Source organism: Phalacrocorax carbo, chromosome 2 (genome assembly GCF_963921805.1).
Source record: "Phalacrocorax carbo chromosome 2, bPhaCar2.1, whole genome shotgun sequence".
Taxonomy (NCBI): domain Eukaryota; kingdom Metazoa; phylum Chordata; class Aves; order Suliformes; family Phalacrocoracidae; genus Phalacrocorax; species Phalacrocorax carbo.
The window spans coordinates 13,573,532-13,587,414 of NC_087514.1; the positions used below are offsets into that span (position 1 = coordinate 13,573,532).

General features: G+C 46.2%; 1 protein-coding gene and 1 non-coding gene across 2 annotated transcripts; one reads left to right on the plus strand and one right to left on the minus strand.

Annotated features, from left to right (window-relative positions):
• Positions 1–411: 411 nt before the first annotated feature.
• FAM83A (family with sequence similarity 83 member A) lies at positions 412–13,145 on the minus strand. Its single transcript, XM_064445426.1, has 5 exons — positions 11,653–13,145; positions 10,872–11,481; positions 7,870–8,037; positions 6,240–6,364; positions 412–1,137 (listed from the first exon to the last, which is right to left on the minus strand). Exons 2-5 carry the CDS (start codon positions 11,445–11,447, stop codon positions 591–593), a joined length of 1,416 nt encoding a protein of 471 aa, XP_064301496.1. The 5' UTR covers positions 11,448–11,481; positions 11,653–13,145; the 3' UTR covers positions 412–590.
• A 414-nt stretch (positions 13,146–13,559) lies between these two features.
• TRNAM-CAU (transfer RNA methionine (anticodon CAU)) lies at positions 13,560–13,632 on the plus strand. The gene has a single exon. It is a non-coding gene; the product is annotated as a tRNA-Met (tRNA).
• Positions 13,633–13,883: the final 251 nt, after the last annotated feature.

A 13,883-nucleotide genomic window follows, 5' to 3' on the forward strand; every position in this document is an offset into this window, starting at 1 on the left:
GTTAGCAGGCCCCTCCAGAGAAACCCTGTGAACAGAGGTCCTTGCAGCCAGCTCCGAGGCAGTGCAATAGGGGGAACTATGCTTCCCCATCAGCCCTAAAGGAGTCCTCCTAAATCAAGGTTAAGGTGCGATGACAGCACGAAGGTGGACAGCTGCTGCCAACACCACCTTTGTTTGGCACATAAATTGCAACCTTCTGTCTGCTTATGCAAGTGCATAAAATGTGTAGTAATAAACTGTGACTTACCCCGCTTTCTGGTGCCTGGCCGTATGAAAAACAGTTAACCACCTAGATGGGCTGCTACACAAACATGCTACCAAGGCCAGGTGACAGGCAGCACCAGTGTTGCACTGTGAGCAACATTATTTAGACACGCTCTTCCTGGGATCATGATGCACCCAAGGTTTACATGTTAGCAGGCTTGGCTTTTTAATTAGGGAAACGAAGCATCCATAAGCAGCAAAACAAAACAAGAGGCTTGAAATCATCCTCATTTTGTATTATACAGAATTTCTATATTCATCAGTACACAAGCGATTGCTAAACAGGTCCCCACTACATTTACTTGCAATTCAAAACAAGGTGGTTATTATGCAAACAGGTTAGCTTTGTGGAGGCATCTCCAGGGTGAGCTTAACCCTGTCCTGTTCGGTTCCTCTTGTCTAAGTCTTATAGGTCTGTAAACGTTCATGTTGTTATACAGAACCGTGGAGTTATCGGCCAGGTAGTGCGGCTGATAGTAGCTAGTGTGGATGGCCTTCTGTGGTGGTGGGAGTGTGAATGAGACGTAGCTGTGGAAGGAATTAACTCTCTGGAGAGGTGACGGGGGGGTGAAGTTGCTGCTGAATATGTGAGTTCTTGGGGGCTGCTTGGTCTTGTGGGTGCTGCCAGCTGAGCGGCTGCTGAAGGGATCGGAAAGAGTGTTAGCGCTGCCCTCATCGCTGTCGGGGAGGCTGCGCTGGGGGGCCCAACTCTTGCTGAACAGGAAGGGCATGGTGCGTGGTGGAGACTTCGGTCCCCTCACTGGCTTGGACAGCGCGTAAAGGTGCCGGAACTCTTCATCAAACAGCTCCACAACTTGACCCGTGAACTTGGAGAGGAGGTTGCGGTGAACCTGGCCACATAACCATGTGAAGCTGGAAGGAGAGACAAGGTACGGGTTAGCATTCACATCAGCCATTAGGAACTGGAGATCCCTGCAGGGGCGGTGCAAAAGGCAAATGCGTTTTGCTGCTGAAGCTTCTTGTCTAAACACAGGATGAAGATGGTGTCGCAGTTGAATTTCAGGTCAGTTCACATTGGTGCTCTTTGACTTGGAGCAAGCATTGTTATTGCAGCTGCATCTAAAACCTTCAAGAAACCCTGTGAAGTTATACAACTTCCTAAAGGGAGTAGTGATCCAGATCCACTGCACGGCTAAATTTCAGATACAGTACCCAAGGTTTGGGTGTCTGTTGAATGGAAAGGAGTTTAAACCCCTATTTTGGGTACCTCTTTTCCACGCACAATGCTTAAATTAAGGTGTTACGATGTCTTGTCTGCACACACCTAAATTGTACCTTCCCTGCAGAACACTGTGCCAATTGGTAATCCACCCACTCAAACCCGATATTAGAAAGACCAGCAAAAAAAAAAAACAAAACAACTTTGTTTTCATTTTGCTCTGTTTTTCCTCCATTGGTCAAGAGAAACACATAAAAACCCGACCTCCCTGTCACAACCCACTCCCACCAAACAAACCATCACACCTGACAAATGCTTATTTTCTTCACTACAGAGAAAATGAAATTATAAATATTTCCTACAGCCTTTCCAAAAATAAAAATACTACTTTGCAATGAAGTAAGGGAGAAACACCACAATCGTTTTCATTCTGGTAGTCCGGAGACACACCTTAGGACACCCCATAGCTTTTAAATGTTTTTTCTTTTATGTGCTTCCCTAATCCACTTGGCAAACATAAATTTGTGCTCTTTTACAAAACCACAAGCCAGCTTGGTTGTGCTGTGCAGGCTGCCTTGTCTGAGCAGCAGTGGCATCAATAAAATGAGCATAGCTGAGAGAACGAAATGTAATTACTCCCTGAGCTGACCGGCACTGTGCAGCAGACGATACAGAGCAGCGCTGGATTTGAACCTGAGGTTATTCTGCGTTGGCAAAACCCTGCCCCGGTTATTCCTGTGTGACTTTATTAGCTAAGCTGGGTTTGCACAAGGATTGCTGAGAGCTAGATTTGGCTGTAGGTGTGTGCACTTCACATCTTGTTCTTGTCATGTTTTGACAAAACTCCTGTGAAACTCAGTGGGACTGACAGCCCGAGCTGACACTATGGGAATAAAGACAGATGATCCGCATCTGCCCATTTGGAGCATTCTTAAGGAGGGCTGGGTTTGGGACATATGGTGGTTTTATACTGTTGCTTCAGGAGCAAGGGGAGGAGTGAAGAAATCACTAGTTCAATGCCACCGGGAAAACCTACAATACTTATATTTACATGGAAAGTCCAATCATAAGTAACTATAAGTTACTAAATCACTATAATACAGGTACTTCTCATCCACTTTGTTCAAATCATTCTAAATATGGAAAAATCCTTGGGAGCCGAGGTAAACAGCACAGCAAGCTAACTCCCCCTGTGTGGGTAATATCTGCCGTGCTAGCCCAACATTGCCTTTATTCACCAGGAAGCACTCTCTAAACCTTTGCATGTCCTTCCTCTGACTGTTAAGGAGGTAACAAGCCAGGAGCAAATACAAAAACATGCGCAATTAGTCTGGGATATCTACACTGAAGGTTACAAACTCAAGAAAGGGCTGAGGTATGGAGTGGCAGGTTTATATTTTATGTGCTAGAGATATATCTAGTTTATAGAAGAAAATTTAGAGATAAATAAAAACCAATTACCCTTATATATGGCTTTTAAAATCCAACACAATCAGAGGAAAAAACTGTTGTGCCCAATTTTTAACATTTACTCCCACAAGTAACTTCCTGGAGTACCTGACAGACACTCATCTGTGACTCATCGATCTCATCTGTAACCCTTGAAAGCAGAGAAATTTGGATCCAATTAATAGCCCAAAGATTCTCCATGGACTGATGGAAAATGGGTCAGCTGCAAAGTAAAGTAACAAGGTGAGACCTACATGATTTTAGACAAACATTTGTGGACTTTATGTAGTGAGTCACAGCAACCTACGTTCTGTGCCCTTTGCTGAAGAACAAAGCAGAACTTGACATAAAGGCGTAACAGGTTTTCATTGGCTTCATTCTAAGATGAAATTAATTGCGTACGTTTTCGGCCCTATTTTGCTCCTTAGTTTACTATTCTGAGTGCTCTTTTGGGAAAGGCTCAGAGAAGCCTCTTATTGTCACTATTTGCCCAGAAGGATTGTTTTTCTACAGAGCCTCTTTGAGTGAAGCACAACAGAAAGAAGAGAAAGCACAAAGAAGTACCGCCTAGCTTGGGGCCAAAGCTGTACCACAAATTCAGTCATTAACAGATACTTCTCAGCCATCTTTCAAGAGCTTTGTCCCAAAACCTATGCCCTGTTCCAGATTCTTTCATTTATGATTGTCTGAATCAAAACCCACCTCTCCTGTCCAACCTTCTTTTGCACTGGACTTGTTTATTTCTGAGTGCACCCTCTGCATTACTGTAGCTGCAGTTCATTAGTGGTGCTCTCATTCCTTGCATTTACTGTGCTACAGTAACATGCAGCATTACACGCATTTAAGCTGAAACAGAAGGACTGGGTTTTTCAGCTGAGCTCAGGTTTGGATTGACCTACGTGTTAGTGTTGGTTGCTGGTGGGATGACCTCTGTAGGAGAAACCTGCCCCACCTGACCCAATGCTCTAGGCAAAGTATCCCAGTGTTAGATGTTAGACATGGGCTCTGAAGCGGCCAGTGGCTTTCAGAAAGACAGCTGGGGAGGTGCTCAGCTGCCCCCGAGGATTAAGGTTTGTGCTTTCTGCTCTTTTCATTTTGCCTTCTTTAGGAGTACTGAGATAATCTAACTTCAAATTACTTAAAAATAAAAAGAAAGAAGGAATGGCATAGTTATCATAGGATGGAGTAGCGTAACACAGAAACAGCAAAATTAACTACTGCATCCGAACCCCACACCATAGACATTGGCAATAAAAATTGAGAGGAAATCTGTAACTTAGAACACTTACTCAGACACATGGCTGGAACAGCCTTCAGAAGCTTCTCAGCTCCAGCCTGCCCTGCACAGCAGGGCCATGCTATTCCACACTGACTCAATCAATGGCTTTCTAACGTAGTTTTAAAAAACACTCCAGAGCAGGATATGCCACAGACTCAGTGATGGTTCCTTTGCCTCTAACTAGTTGCCAGCTTCAGTCCTTTTTGTTGTCCATCAGGCAAATATATTTCGTCCCCAAACACTTTGGCTAGAAGTGGTGAGCCAGGGTCCCTTTTAGAGCAGTATGGCCTGAAAGGCTATTTCATTCCCTCAGCCTGTTCCTCAATCACTATTAGAAAGTCATGCAGAGCACAGCACATAGGTGAAATTTGCTATTGTGTTAGTTTTAAGATCTTTTGTATTAGTTTTAAGATTTATTCTAATTTGATTTCCAGCAAATGCATTGCAGAAGAGTTTGAGTCTGTTCTACTCAACATCATTCTTGTTTGTACCTGCAGAGTTTGGTGGATACGGTTTAGGGATAACAGAAAACCTTCAGACTGATTAAGCGGGAGCTAGCAAGCCTACAGAAATGCCACGTACTTATAGCCAGCTATAACCCATGTGAATCTGCATGCTGGTGCTGAGCATGCTGAAGTTAAATAGTGCACTGATTTGTTCCTCCCCACCCTCTCTGCTTGCTTGCTGGATAGAGGATTATGCAGTTTGGCAAGGCTCTTGAGGTTAGAAGACATTGCAACAGCAGTAGAGAATGACAGAAGTGACTATGCACACAACTCTGAGGGTTTTTCTTTTTTCCTTTTTTAATGATTGAAAAAAGAAGCTAAAAGTGAGCTTCTTGGCTAAAGAAAATACATCTTGTTCTGTCCCCCTTCTCCCACACATCCTTCACTTCTACTTTCTATATAAATCTGCTGTTGTACTTCTACACATCTTTGGTGAGGGATTAAAAAAAACCAAACCTGAAAGAACAAGAAAACCACAAAGTGGCCAATAAAAAACCCACTCTGAGCGTTCACTCATTTTTGTCTGATGGTTCATTTGGAAACTGAATGAAAACTGGATGCTTGGCCCTGTGGACAGCTGAGCTCCTGCAGCCTACGCTAACCCCACGTAGTCACCTTTATGTTTGTTACTATAGTTATGTAATCTTCCTGGTGGCAGAGCTTTATCAGACTAGAGGCATTTAAGCCTCAAAATCATAAACTGGGATTATGAAAAACAATATCATCCTTTTAATTAAATAATCACCTCCTATTTTTTTTCTCTCGCCTTTTTGTATCTGGATTTCTATGATACACTTAGGTCATTTGTGAAGATTATCCATGTAGCCATGAGGCGCAGGAACTTTATTTGATGCAAGCAGAGAGTCTCCTGAAATCCCCTGACCTGAGGATCTTGGATCTTAATTAAAAACCCAGTTGTTGAGGTGCTACATCCTCTACTTGAAATAATTATAGAAGCACAAAAGTGGAGAGTTACAGACTCAGTTCCCAAAAAAAAAAAAAAAAGACAAAAGACAAAAGAAAAAAGAAAAAAGGGAAGGTACAACAGTCATGGAGACACATGCTGCCTACCTGCTAATGAAACACAAGAAAAAAACAGTAAGTCTCTGAAGCATTTCTGTTTTCCCTTTAATCACTAAACTTGTCATATGGAGAACAAATCCTCAGATAAGCTGAGTGACATATGCTACATTAAGGGATCTCGAGGGAGATGAAAATGTATCATGCCTCATGATCACAGCATCTGAGGACCCAAACAATGAGGAAAGCATAATATTAAGCTATACATATTTCTAGTTCTGCTCCAAGGCTGCACCGGCAAAGCTGTTTATGTTAGTTTCTGAACATTTAAACTGAATTCCACGCTCCATAAAGAACTAACATCAGCTTTAAAGCAAGTTAAATAGATTAATGAAAAATGGCACGTATTTGAGAACATGAGGGTTTTTTGTTCAAAAAAACTTCTCATCCCGACAAAAATTTCCATGGCACTTTTTTGTGAAATAATATTTTAAAAATCATAAAAGATTACCTAGACATAAACTGCAATGGCTTCTCTCACCTGTAAGATCCAGAGAGCACATATCTCCAGTCAGAGATAAGAAATTTTTCTTGTATTTGTCCTGAAAATTTCCTGCCTGATTTGGCACAGTAAACCTCTCCAGTAACACTGCGGACTGAAATATTCTGTAAAGAAAAAAAAACCCAAAAGAACAGAGTGAATTTCTGCTTTTAAAACTTAAAAATCAGAAGGAAAGGGCCCTTTCCCCCACCCGCCTTTAGCTCTTCACTTCCCCACTGTCTGTTATGATTTCTTCACGGACTCTCCAATGTTATGTATGAGGATTTGGGGTGAGAGGAAACCTAGCCAAGCTCTCTCACCTGCCGCAGGGTTACTTGTTTCAGCGGGGATATAAACCTGCATGGAAACTCGTGCAGATGGAGCTACGCTGTGTAACGATAACTGATGCTAACCCTACCAAAATAAGAGATGTGTCCATAGCTGAGAGCAGCCTGTTACCACTGCTGACACACCAACAACATTCTGCTCTAGCTGTAAGCTCTCTTGTTTTATGTTGGCAGGGCAAAACCTCGGCTCTTCCAATCCACCTGGGCCTGCAAGGACATACAGGCTGATCTTCTAGAGCAGCCCAGACGAATGCCGCCTTACAGGATCAGATGCAAGTACACATGTGAGTGGAGAAGCAAGTCAATTTGGCCCAAGCGATGCTCTGCACTGTCCTTGTACCTGAGCAAGCGCATTTAAGGCAGGCCTGGCACCCAGACCTGACTCCGCTGTGCATACGCACACTTTGCAGAATCAAGGCCTTAGTAAATAAGTGCCCCGAGGATTTGGCTCACACGTTGTCGAAGCCTGTACATTGTAGCAGCACGCTTACAATAAATAGCACAGGGTTGTTCTTCCTAAGGAGTGGGGGCTTACAGGCATGCAAACACTCTTGTGAGCATGTTTTATTAATTTCAGTTTCTTTATACGTTTGGGGTGGAATTCAGCTGTTGAAACACTGGTGTTTGGTGCATGTGAGACACCCTCAGGTCTCCTGCCTGCCCTCCAGCTGCTATTCCAGAAAGCCCCTGCCTTTGCAGTATCAGCTATCCCCACAAAAACGCCACAGGTGCCCACAGCATCTCAAGCAACAACTGAATGGTCCCTATGAGGTTATTTTTAAGATTACTTCCCTCTGGCAGAGATGAAGGTAGACTAAGCTAACAGCCAGCTAAATTTGAGGCATTATCTTTAAAACAGAGCTTAAACAACATGTTTTATTAGAAACTACCTCGTGCAACCAAGATATTGCCACGCAAAAGTTTTGTGCACCTGCTCCCCATGGCCGCTGGATCACAGGTGCTGCAGAGTTATTAAACAGAAGCAGTTGTAATGCTTATGTTAGACAACTCTACTAGGGGAGTTAAGTTCTGTTTTAGGACTCCAGGGCCCAGATTAGTTTCATCTAAGGACCTAATGGAAATGCCTTAACTTCCTGTAACATCCATGGAAAAATGCAGGCATCTTCAGAGAGGAATTAGGTGAGCTAATGCTACCTCTGGAAATCTCTTACTCCCTTTTAATTACAAGGTGGACTGACCCTAGCATAACCATGCTTCTAGCTCAGCATGCCTAAAGTTAGGCAGATGAATCTGAGCCTCAATGCTTCACACCGCCACGGTACCTTGAAGAGATCTTCAGCAATTTGCAACTTGTCGCACATCTCCGAGAAGAGATTTATATTGCCATGATCAAGCAACAGGTAGACAAACACCATGCGCTTGTTAGCTGCCTCCAGCAGGTCACAAAGAATCTCAGTATCTGTGAACACATCCATCACGATAGCTAGCACCTAGGGGGGAAAAGCAGAGGCATCAGCAGAGTCAATTTACATAACTTAAGGTTGCCTGTGAAGCCACTGAAATGTAGGTTTGGGTTTTTTTTTAAAAATATTCCAACAAACACAAATCTTTGGAGATACATGTGGATATTTCTTCAGGTTTTCTACCTAAGTGCCTGAATCAGTAAATCGACGAGACACGTTGCATCATTACTTTATTGCTCATATAATGCCAATGTAACATGCAACAAACGCACTTCAGTTAAGCCCTTTTAATCACAAAACACAAGATGACCCATGAATTTGCAGCACTAGCAAATATATTGAAGTGCTAATCGGAGAACAATAAGGACCTAGCTAGGAGACTGCAGCCCTTACCAAATGGCTGACTAGCTTTCCTAAGCCACATGCGTTTAGCAAGAATCACTGGATGACGCTTCCTCTGTTACAACTTACACCTGGAACAGTCCTGGCTTTAAATCCTCACTCTGTTGTTAGTGGTGGGGCGACAGACTGCAACAGCTCCATTTTTTTTGTTTGTTTTTTATAATTAGTTATAAACTAATTGTTTCGTTTTAACCATACATCTGTGCTTCCCAATTCAAAACTGGTGGGAGAGTCTCATGGCTTGGCATAAAAGCTCCAACAGCAGCTTAAATGCGTGGATCGAGGGAACCGTAAATACGATATAAACCTGCTTCCATACTTGAGCCCCTACACTCAGCGTTGGGCACGGCCTCATAAAGGTGCTGGTCCTTGTTGATGTCTGCTTACTGTCCACGGGAAGGGTCATCTCCCAAGGGCAATCTAGCCCAGCTAACAGCTGACTTATCTTCAGAAGGTGCCTATTTCTCCATTGACTAGAAAGGGAACCCTTGATAATTGCACTCACAGGATATCGTCTTAAATCAAAACAAACTTTGTAGTATCTCTGCAGATCTGCCTTATTAATTGCTTCCAACTTCCACTGAATCTTACTCCAAAGCCTGTGCCCACACCTGCCAGCAAGCTTATTCCCTTCACCCCCACGAGGAAATCCTACAAGACCGAGCACATCCTGTGTGGCCGGCATCCTGTTCAGGCAAGCAGTGGGGATCCCACACCTTCCTTCTGCTGCCAAAGCATGGTGCTTCAGAAAGGGCCTTGCCAGTGGTAGGTAAGTGGCACAGTTACATCCAATATCTCACATCCACACTTACTGTTAACTCACCTTGTCTTTTTAAGCAGCACAATACCGCGTCCAGCCTCACTGTAGCTCCAGATCCCTCTCTCCAGTACTGCTTTTTCACCAGCTGTTCCCAACTTGCATTTCTGCACAACTTTCCTCTCTTACTTTCAGTACTTCTCACTTCTTTTGCCTGAATTTCATTTTATGATTCATGCCTACTCCACAAATGTGCTAAGATTATAGTACTACTTACCAATCCTTTGCAGTTCAATGCCATCCACAAACAGTCTTTATTCTGTTAAGCTGTTAATGGATATATCAAATACTAGGCTACCCAGGACAGGCCTTTATCAGATACTGATTAATAAATGCTGCCATCAAAAAACTGCACTCAAAAAGCAGCTGGCAAATTTACACTCTAAGTATTGCTCCAGAACCCTCTTGTAATGTAAATTAGATGGTTAAGAAGGTCATGTGAACCACGTATTTATATTACATTTCCCACTTTTTTCCCTACAGGTTTTCTCCTCTCAGAACAGAAAATTGGCCTGGGTTGATACTTTACCTGATGTTTATTTTATTATTCCAGACACATTTCTTCTGTCACTGCATCTGCCTGATGCCGCCAACTTAAAATGACTGATCTATAATCCCTGATGTGCCAAGGACTTGTAGCCTTTGACAGGGCAGTTGCCAGCGGGGATTCTTCTCCCCTGCCATTACACTCAGCGTTATCAGACCCAGCACTTGCCTTTGCAGGAGAATAACACAGCAAAAATCTGTAACTCCAGCGGGCTCCACAGCCCGTGCCGGACAGCAGGCACTACAGCCTGGTTTTGCTCCTGTGAAACTGCCAGTGGCGTCTTGAGTTTATACAAGGGGAAAACTCCCAGATGATGGTAAACACAGCCCTGAAATGTCAGATTATATTTTTTCCAGGAAAACAGAAGATCTGCCAGAACACACAAGACAGAGACTTTTTGTCCCCCTCCAGCTGCTCAGCTTCTGGTTTCCCAGTGCATGGGCAGGCTGGCTTGCAGCTGGCCCCTCTCTGTGGCCCCCCCCGTCACTTGTCTGTTGTCAGGGGCATTATCTGCACTTTTCCCACATGCCAAGCTACGCTACAGAGTCTCTGTATGGAGCCCACGTGGCATTTTTAGTGATTCTGACAACATATTAGGGATGAAAGGTCTTTTTCCTGGAGAATTTCCTTCCTCTGGGGACAGCTACTGGAACACCAGACGCGCATACCCTTCTCTGGGCTCCCCTTCACTCACATCTCCCATGAATCCTCTCAAACAGAGCTCGCTTTAGCTTAATTCTCATTACCAGTGCAATGGTCTGAACAGAGGAAACCATCCTGCTGCTGGTACACGAGAAGGGGAAGAGCCCAGCCGCCCTTTTTATGGCACATTTGCTCTGCTGAGATAATGAGCATTTAAAAAAAGAGGGAATGGGGGTTTTTTAAGTCACCAACGTAAAAATATGTTGGTGTGAGTACAAAACAAATAAAAAATCACTGCCTGTGTTCAACAACGGGCTCTTTACAGCCCCTTTCTAGAGCAAAGCTATGCTGCCACGCAGAAGGCTGGCTCGGATCAAACACCGTGTTTACCTGATCTTTTTAAGAGCAGGAAGAGAACCAAATGCAGAGGGAACAGCAATTCTCTCCCCATACCTGAGTGGTCTTGTTGATGTACCGGCGTATGATGTCTCTAATGTTGCTGTTCTTCTCTGTTTGGAAATACACAGTGGCGGTGGATTTTTCCTTTAAATAGGGCTTCTCTGCTGTAATCCATGTGTGCAGCAGAGCTGGCTCACTGCTGTCAGAGACAGTGGGGAAGTAGGTCCCTGAAGGGAGCGACTTGGCATCATTCTGCTTTGGCGCAGCCACCCCATCGGTAGCCAGGGACTCCTGCGCGTAATAGGACTCCCTGGTGTTATCCTTGATGTACTGAGCTTCCACTGAGGAGAGGAAATCTACCTCGCCCTCTTTGCTTAAAGTTTCCAGGTAAGAGTCTGTCCCACCATCCAGGAAGGCGTCGGTGGCCAACCTTATGCTTTCATTGTGGCTGAAATCTGCTTTTGTCAACTTCTGGGACTGGTTCTTGATATCCTCCAGCCTTTTCCTTATCTTGCCCATGTGCTTGGAGTGGCTCATGCTTCTTTGTCGCAGCAGTCGATCTGCCGGGCAGGCACCATGCATATGCGCGGCATAGGCAGCGCAATCGTCCTTCTTGTGTGGAGACTGCATTCTGGCATGAAATCGCCTTGGCTGAACGAATTAACTACGAATAAAAATAAAGAGATCTTATTTCCTCAGGCAAATTCACACTCCCCGATTTTCGTCGGTACAATTATCTTCAAAAAAAACCCCGAAGCTTGCTTCAGCAACAATCTGTCTCCAGATGGGACACAAGTGCGAAGTTGATTAGATTGCTTATCTGAGAGGCACCCACCTCACCCCCAGGGCATACGAAGGATTCGAGAGTCCAATTACCAGGGCCGTCTGATTCGGCTGTATTTCCCTTCCTGTTGCATCCTGTGAATGTGAGCGAGGGAAGCACTCAAGCAAACGCAGGTAGGCTCCCAAGCATCGTTGCACAATCTTCAAAACAGCTTGAGGCTTCTTTGTCTTCCCATAGTATTTGTTAGGGAGCAAAATGAACTCTGACATTGAACTGGGACAGAGACATCGGCTATGTCCATAGCTCCAGAACAGCAGAAAGGGTCAGGGACTCCTGTCTGTACCTACATGCTGCCAGGCAGGCTTAAAAATAGACTTGAACTTCGTCACGGTGCCCCGCTCGTAGTATGTTGCTATTATCATAGACGATTCACTCATTTATTTCTTTAAAGCTTTGTGACTACGCCACCCTATTAAAACAAAAATACCCCTTCCCAAACATCCTGAATATTATGTGGAGGGAGGGTTGTGACCTGGCCTCAAAGCATCAGAAATACAAACACTCATCACTTGATTGTGCACATTTAAGGCTGTTTGGTTGGTTTCTTTTTTTTTTTTTCCAGGTTGCAGCTTCTGGAGTCACGTTGTCCCCGTGGCAGCTTGGCTGCCATGTCATTAGCAGGACGGAGGCGCAGGTTCGCAGCGGGGTGAGAGGCGCAGTGCCTCCAGGGAGCCAGGCCGACTGGTATGACTGCGCGGGGGCGAGGAGAGGGAGGGTGGGAAGGCACCCTGCCTGAGGTACGCCGTAAATACCTGCTTGCATGCTTTTACGTAGAGGCACGTGTGACATAGTTTTCTCACGCAGGCTGCGTTTGCCCTTGCCCCGCGCAGCTCTGCATCCATAAACTGGCGTGCCACAGCTTCGGAGTGGAGTGCAGGATCAAGGGGACACACCAGTCTGGGCTCTTACACGGGCTGCCGAGGGCACGGCTGAGCTGGGAAAGGGTCCTGCTGCTCTGACCTTTGTGCTCTGGAACACAGACGTCTTCAGGGCCACTCAGAGTGATACAGGCCCACTTCTTCCAGGGCACCTTCTCAAATTCTGAGTCTGTGTCTTACACCAGATGCCTTATGGGGGGAAGAAAGTGAGTATATGTGAGGATGACGCAAATATATATATGAAAAGACAAAAGGGTATGAAATAGTTCAGATTTTAATCCCGGAGCCATGGAGATCAGGAAACACCTGCCTGGGGGCCAAGGGGGTGGCGGGGCCCAGCCCCAAGCTCCTGCTGTGATTTTAAAAACTATCCTGTCCCTCCCCCCGCCCCCAACATCCGCCCGCAGCTGTGAGACGCGGCCAAAAGTCACTAATTATCTACTGACCTGTTCTGCGCAATTATGCCGAAAATGATGCCGCCTAATTAACCTGACATGCAAGATCGCGCCCTGTCAAGGCCGATCGGGGCCTCCCTGTGCCCAGCAGGGCCGTCACCCCCCGTCCCGGCCAGGGCCAGCGCTGTCACCCCAGGTCCCACACGGTCACCCCAATGCCCCCCACACGGCCACAGCAGGGCCCCACGCAGGCCACCCGAAGCTGTCACCCCAGGGAACCCCCGCAGGCACCATGGGGTCCCACATGGTCGCTCCCATGTTCCACACGACCACAACAGGATCCGACACCGTCTCCACAGGACCCCACTCAGTCACCGCGGGCTCCCACAGGGCGGTCACGGCGGGGCCCTCGGGCGGGCAGCCCGTTAGAGCAGTAGGAGAAACGGCCGGGCCGGGCCGGGCCGGGCCGTCCCCACCGCCCCTCGTCCTCCCCCGCGGCGGGCCGGGGCGGCCCCGGTCCCTCGGCGGCGCCCGGTCCCTCGGCGCCCCGGCGGGCCGGGAGGGAGGCGGCCGGGCGGGGCCCGGGGCAGCGCCGAGAGCCCGCGCGGGGATCGCTTCTGCAGCCGCCTCGTTAGCGCAGTAGGTAGCGCGTCAGTCTCATAATCTGAAGGTCGTGAGTTCGATCCTCACACGGGGCAAGGGCGGGCAGTCCTTTTCTTTCCGGCAGCGGCCCCCACACTTTTAGCTCTGACAAAACCGCTCTCCAGCCCCTCAGCTTTGCCCTTGCTGTCGTGATTTAGGAAGCTGTAGTTGCAGGGCAAGGGCCTCTGCATCCTGGAAATAATTTCCACAACCTACGTTCTTCAAAAATGGGCTTTGGCAGGAGAATTTCTGCATCTGAGCTGTAGTAACAGCTTGGGAATGGAGAAACAGGTCCTGCTTCTGTGGT